This window comes from Octopus bimaculoides, chromosome 20, assembly GCF_001194135.2.
Source record: "Octopus bimaculoides isolate UCB-OBI-ISO-001 chromosome 20, ASM119413v2, whole genome shotgun sequence".
Classification (NCBI taxonomy): domain Eukaryota; kingdom Metazoa; phylum Mollusca; class Cephalopoda; order Octopoda; family Octopodidae; genus Octopus; species Octopus bimaculoides.
Window position 1 is genome coordinate 15946596 of NC_069000.1, and position 7105 is coordinate 15953700.

At 33.9% G+C, this 7105-nt stretch overlaps 1 protein-coding gene across 1 annotated transcript in view; it reads right to left on the reverse strand.

The window, feature by feature from the left end:
• LOC106879096 (cyclin-D1-binding protein 1 homolog) overlaps positions 1-7105 on the reverse strand; it is an 8948-nt gene that overhangs the window by 285 nt on the left and 1558 nt on the right. Inside the window, exons 2-5 of the mRNA XM_014928531.2 lie at positions 4867-4929; positions 3401-3480; positions 2225-2306; positions 590-683 (exon numbers count right to left, since the gene is read on the reverse strand). Of these exons, the coding sequence (XP_014784017.1) occupies positions 590-683; positions 2225-2306; positions 3401-3480; positions 4867-4929 (319 nt within the window). The remainder of the gene's footprint in view (positions 1-589; positions 684-2224; positions 2307-3400; positions 3481-4866; positions 4930-7105) is intronic.

Below are 7105 nucleotides of genomic sequence, written 5' to 3' on the forward strand. Positions count from 1 at the left end.
TATGTATGATGTTAAAATTATACGTCACAACATAAATGATGTTTGGGTTTACAACATCATCTAATACTCATTTTTCCATGCTTGCATGGGCAGATCTTGTCTTGTAACAGCATTCACCCAAGAGGGGTTAAGCAGGCAAGGCATACACACACACAGATATGCATACACAAACACATGCACATATGTGCATATATACACATATACATATGCACAGACACACAATGGGATTCTTTTAGTTTCTGCCTACCAAATCCACTCACAAAACTTTGGTCATCCTGGGGCTATAGTAGAAGACAATTGCTCAAGGTGCTGCAAGTGGGACTGAACCTGAGACCACATAGTTGAGAAGCAAGCTTAGCCACACAACCATGTCTGTTGCTATATCTGCTGCAAAAGCATGTATAGTCGTTGAGTGGTTTATACTTAAGATCAGAAGAAATAGTGCTTGGAGAAAAGTGAGATAAAGGGCCTCTGTAGGAAAACTGCTCCAATAAGTTTTGTCTGACCCATGTTAGCATAAAGAAAGCTGATGATGATGTTCCTAAAATATGTAATAATTAAATAGGTTATTGTTGACTTGTTTACTTACCCGGCACTACCTGTCTGGATGGATTTGATAAATGTGTTAACCTTTTCGATTAGCTCAATTGTGGACTTTTTAAAAGAATCCCTCAGCAACAAACCTTTATTTTGGAAAATAAAAAGAGAAACAATAAAATGTTTCCAGAAAGACAAAAAAAGTTTCATTGATATTGATATTGAGTAACCAATTATTTCAAATCTTTATAAAGAAGACTTTAAAGACATGGTTCGTAGATAATTGTATTTGATAGCATATAAGGCATTTTCCCCCAAAACATCCATAAAAAACAAACAGACCCAGATCCTATACAAGAAGTTGGGCTTCCCTTAAGCCTTGATTTAGTGAAACGCTTTTTTCTTCAGTATGCACTTCTGAAATTGGGGAGCATCTAATACAGCCATGCAATCTTTTATGCCATCAAATATGGCAGTTTCTGATTCACCCTTTATTTTGTAAATGTGTGCTGAGGATAACTGAAAAGCCACATTTCCTTTCAGTATCAAGTTCAGATAGATTTACTGTCCAACCTTTAAAATGTTACTTCCCAATCTCTGGAGCAACAAAATTACTAACCACAAAAGTAAGTTGATGCCAGTTCTCAAAATATTACTACTGTATCATATGATTAACCATTCTTTTTTTCACAAGTTGACTTTGTTATAGAAATAGGATTTAGTCAAAATATGGTTCATGAATGACCAAAATTTCACATAAGCCAAATACAGCATTTTCTTAAAAGAGACATTTCCTGTAAGGGAAGTGTTTGGTCATTTTAGATTAAGAGCTTAGCATCAACCTACAGTTAGAGAGATCTGAGTAGATCTATGCTCAAAGGCATTCCAGTTGTGATCAACCAAACTTTTCTTTTCGAGCATACTTTATCTAGGACTACATTATCCAAAGAGCACATAGTAAATTACTCCTGGTACATTAGGGAAAATTAGTTAAAGGTGGCTGAAGGTATCAAAAGATATCTCAAACACAAAAAATATTTACATCTGCTAAAAGGTCACATTAACAACAGAATTCTTCAATAGAGTGTCTGGGTGTCATTAACATATGGAAAATACATCTTCATGCCAGCATTACAAATCCCAAGTTATCCTCATTAACAGATTTAAAAAAAAAAAAGAGTCTTGAGTCAAGTTATAGTAATAAATTCTAACAGAAACACAAATCTACACATGTCAGGACAGAGTGTACTAATTTGACCTTCATAGTTGACTGGTAATTGTTTAAAAAAAAAAAGAACTTAGTAGATTTGAATTCAGAAGATAAAAGTACATAATTAAAAGCTGTTGACTTGTTTGAGAAATTCATAGCTTTATGACGTTTATAAGTAACTGTATATGTAGGTATCTATTATTGCTATAAACATAACTTAAACTACATGATGAAGGTACTCAAATGTAATAAATTATCAGATAATGAAATGCATATATATATATATATATATATATATATATATATATATATATATATATATACAATATTACATAAATTATAGATGTTTTTCTAACAATTACTTTGGATCTATGATAAACATTCTTAGTAATGTGACAAGTTTTGTCTCAGGAAATCTATTACATTTTTATAAAAAGTAAAACAATACAACTTCAAATAGAAAAATAGTATTAATACCTTGTGTTTTGGGGAGCATATAGAAACTGGATACAAGTGTTAGTGCTGTCATCTCTAATTTACTTAACATTTTTGTTACAGCCTAAAAGAAATAGTAAAAATTGTAGTCGATTCTATCTATAACAATAATGATAATATATTTAAACTGTTATTCAATGAGTGGAAAGGAAAAGAAATTGGACACTAAGTAGTACTATATAATTAATTTAAAGAAAATTTAATGAGAAAATAGATAAATATTTAAATAAATAAGTTGGTAGACTGAGAGATGATTGCTACAACAGATATATTACATATTATACTGGACACACTCACATACCATATATATATACATATATATATATATATATATACAAAATTAAGAGGAATGACCACTAAAGTGGACACCTAATATGCTAAACATAGACGTCAAATCGCCATTACCACAAAGAAAAATCTCAGCAAAACGCCAAAATGTTTCAGTTGGTCATCATCATCTACTAGATTTCAGCAATGGCTCTTAAAAAGCAATGGAAAGCTCAGAATGTACTTATGTTATACACATGTTATTTCTTTATATGGTAAGCACAAATGTGAAGATATGGTTCACTAAAGTTGAACATACTATAAAGGATGGCAACTGCCATGATTACGTCAATGAACTGCATGCTTCCAAATTTATTTCTTTATTACCCATAAGGGGCTAAACAGAGTGGACAAACAAAGGGATTAAATCGATTTCATTGAGCCCAGTGCATAACTGGTACTTATTTAATCGACCCTGACAGGATGAATGGCAGAGTCGACCTTGGTGGAATTTGAACTCAAAACAGAGCAGCAGATGAAATACCGCTAAGCATTTCGCCCAGCGTGCTAACGATTCTGCCAGCTCGTTGCCTTAATTAATGCTTCCAAATTAAAAGCAATAAATCTTTCCATCTTCACATTGACAACAAAAGGACTAATACATGTTATTTCTCTACATGGTAGCATAAATGTGAAAATATGGTCCACAAAAAGGATGGCAATTGCCATGTTTATGTCAACGAGCTGCATGCTTCCAAATTAAAAGCATTTAATTTTTCAATCTTCACACTGATAATAAAAAATCTAACTACAATTAGTTAGTTTTAAACACTGGAACATAACTGTCATGCTGTTATGATGGGAAGAGAAGATAGATAAAAAGTGACTTACTTCTGGTGTTGGATAGGGTGTCTTAGAAAATGCCATAGAAATAAGAGTCACATCATGCGAAAGTGATAAGCTAATATTTCCTGAAAGAGAAAAAAAAACAACCAATTATTAGGGCTTGTAGCTGTATTCGTTAAACTGATTTCATCTCACCAATGTTCTGATTCAAAGAATTTACTTCAAATTTTTAAGTATAGTGAGAGTATTATAATATTTTTGCATAATGGAATTTAAAAAGAAAAAAAATATTTTAGGAAAAATAAAGTTTAATCAATAAATTATTAATTTTTACTCATGTTGTTATTTAGCCCTAACCATTAACCTATGATCAAGAGAAGTTCTAGCTATGGCCATCCTATTTTATAAACACTTTGTTATCTATGACTCAAGATAACTTTATTTACCAAAAAAATGGTATTAGGATAAAAATAAACCTCCTTTTCTATAATGTTATTCAATAAAGCCACCTTCAGCTTCAACAACTGCTTCTATATGAGATCTAAATTATCTACAAGCTTAAATCAAGTGGTCCTCATTTCATTTTGGACATTTCTCTGACTATGGCAGCTTTCAAAGAATCCTTGGTGTTATGTGCATATTCATTGACCTCTCTCTCAATATAGACTCATAGGGCTGGTTTCCAGATCTCTGTGGCACATATACTCCCCCACTGGATGGGATGCTGGTCTGTCACAGGATTACTCATTTTTGTCAACTGAGTGGAGCAATGTAAAATGAAGCGTTTTGTTCAAGAACACAATGCGTTGCCTGGTCCAGGAATCAAAACCACAACCTTATAATCATGAGTCATATATAAACAGACATCATGTGAAAGCATATTTTTTTTTAAATATGAACAACTGGAGAAGTTAGCAAATCTTCCATTAATTTGTAGTGTGGAGTTCAAGCCCTCACTTAAGTCAGAAATCATCATCACTTAATGTCAGTTTTCCTTGCTGGCATGGGTAAGATGGTTTGACTGGAACTGGTAAACCAGAGAGCTGCACCAGGCTCCAGTCTGTTGGGGCTTGGTTTCTATGGCTGGATGTCCCTCCTAACACCAATCACTCAATAGTGTACTGGGCGCCTTTCACGTGTTACCAGCATAGGCCACAACTATGATTTCACTAAGTTTGAAATGTCTTCTCAAGCACAGCAAATTGCCAAAAGTCTCAGTCACTTATCCTTGCCTCCATGAAACTCAACATCCAAAGATCATATTTCACCACTCGATCCTACATCTTACTCTTCCACAGGTTCTCTCAACAGTCACAGATTGGCGCTTCTTTATGCAGCTGTCCTTGTCCATAAGGAAACTGTTCCGAAGCATTTTACTGAAAGAGCCAGACTCTCCAATAGTTCAAAATACTATGCAATACCTTCAACAGTAGAAACTCACAACAACCAACAATCACAAAATAAGACAATGTCAGTCTTAAAAACAACAATAAAATACAAAATAGGCATACTTATTTGATTCCAGTAATCATCTTTAGTATAATAGGTGTTCTCTGCATGATCTGATTCGCCATCTGAAAAAAAATACAGCATAAAATTCTGAAAATGTAGATACTATAGACATAATTTATTATTATAATTCCAGCAAATCTGTCACAGTTTGCAAGATTAGATATACTTACATACATACATACACATAGATTGCAACTAAGCCTGGCATAGGTACACCAGCACTGCATGTTTGTTAATCTCCATTCAGCATAACTTATTGTCAGGAGTGAATAATGGAGCCTATAAATGGTTGGCTGATTTGATAAAAGTAGCCAAATCTTGGTCTGTTATCTAATGTCTGCATATAAAACATATATACATATCATATATATATGTATGTATGCTTTTTATTTTTGTGAATTTCTGGTTGCTTACATTCTATATATAAAATATATATATTAGGTCATCCCCTAAGTTCTGTCCGATCTTACCTTTTTTAAAACTGAATGAAATTTAATAGTAATTTAGAATGTCTAATGGAATTAAAAATTATTTTTATGCATTTGTGTACATTTACACTAATTAAATGTTATTTTACAGAATAATAGAATTAAAATTTCTTTGATTAAAACTTTTCTAACATGGAAGTAGCCAAAGAGCATTTGAATGACAGCAAAATATAGAAGCTTCCCAAAGAAGTTGGCCCCAACACTTCCAAGACGTTTTGGTGACTATTCTTCAATGGTCTAGTTGCTGGTGTTATTTAACCTAATCTCAACTTGGAATCAGTAGGTACGTGATCAAACGTTGTGCCCATCCTGTCCTTTTTATCTAAACATATATCTCGAGTACGCATTCTCTTCGTTTCATTTAAGACCATAAAGTTAAGGGAAATTTTTAGCAGATGGCATGACTGTGTTCAGGTTCTCTCACCGGTTTCTTACTCAACATCTTTGACTTCATTGTGTTCTGAATCTTTAATGCTTCTTTCAAATGTTATTACCCCGTGCGCATAAGCGAAAGCAGGGTATTGTAATCACTCGTCTTTGCCTGTTAGCAAAATTACTGGAAAATGGCTGAATGGATTTTCACCACATTTGGCAGAAATACTCGTTGGGTGAGTGGCTTGAAATGATTAATTATGTAAGCTTTAATAGATATGACCAGTAAATAATGTGTCTTTCCTCTGTAGGAATACAAAAAGTATTCAAACAGCTGCATATTGAAAGTTTTACATTTTAATATTGAAACAGGCTATATCTGGCTAAAATATTCTACCCGTTTTATGTTCAAACTAGCTGGATCTAACCTCTCACACCTATCCTACAATGTCATTCTAAAAATATACAATCACATCATCAAAATATGAAGCTAAGAGGTAAGACCTGATTAATTGAAAACAATGTGAATAAATAGGTATTACATTTGATGGAGAAATCTGAATGCTAAAGAGTTAAAAGAATAGACAATATTTCACATGCACACTTTCTATTTTTGAAAGAAGCAACACTATCTTCTTTGGGTGCAGTTTCGAATAAGCATTCAAAGAAATGAAACTGAAAGGTTGGGGGGGGGGGTATAAACTGGTTTGTTTATAATCACTGAGATTTTGTTAAAACAACAAATTTATCTACTTTAGCAATTATCCATTTTGGTCCAGTGATTCATAACTTTTAAATTAATCATATCGATGAAGGCTGCAATTTATCTATTGTCAACAGCTTGTGATGTAAACAAAGCCGTCATGTAAACAAAGTGTATGTGTATACAAACAAAGATGCATGTGTGTGCAAGTAATACAGAGCATAGAAAAGAGTCTATAAGGGCGTTAGAAGAAAGTCCAAACACAAGGATAGTAAATACCAGTTCGTAGTTAAGGTACTGTAACAAGTCGAGGCTGCGTAACAGAGCCAGAGGAGAGGCACATGTCGTGAGAAGTTGTGGCTTCAATGCTGCTGCCAGTTACTTGATACAGGAGATCTCGCAGGTTGTATTCGCTGTTAACCATGGTGAAATAATTCACAAACAGTGTTGAGATAGAACCTGTGCGAGTGCTGTTGGTTGCTGTGTACGTAGCAAGAAGTTGGTGTTGACCCTAAGAAGCTGGAGGTCCGTAAGCTGCTGAACGAAGTGTTGGGTCTCCATGAGGCTATTGTCGTGTTTATTCTAGGTTGGTGTAGAGCCGTTTCGTTCCTGAGTGAATAGGCATGCCGCTAGAATACCAAAGGAAGCTTCGACCACATGTCGGGGTCGAGTTGG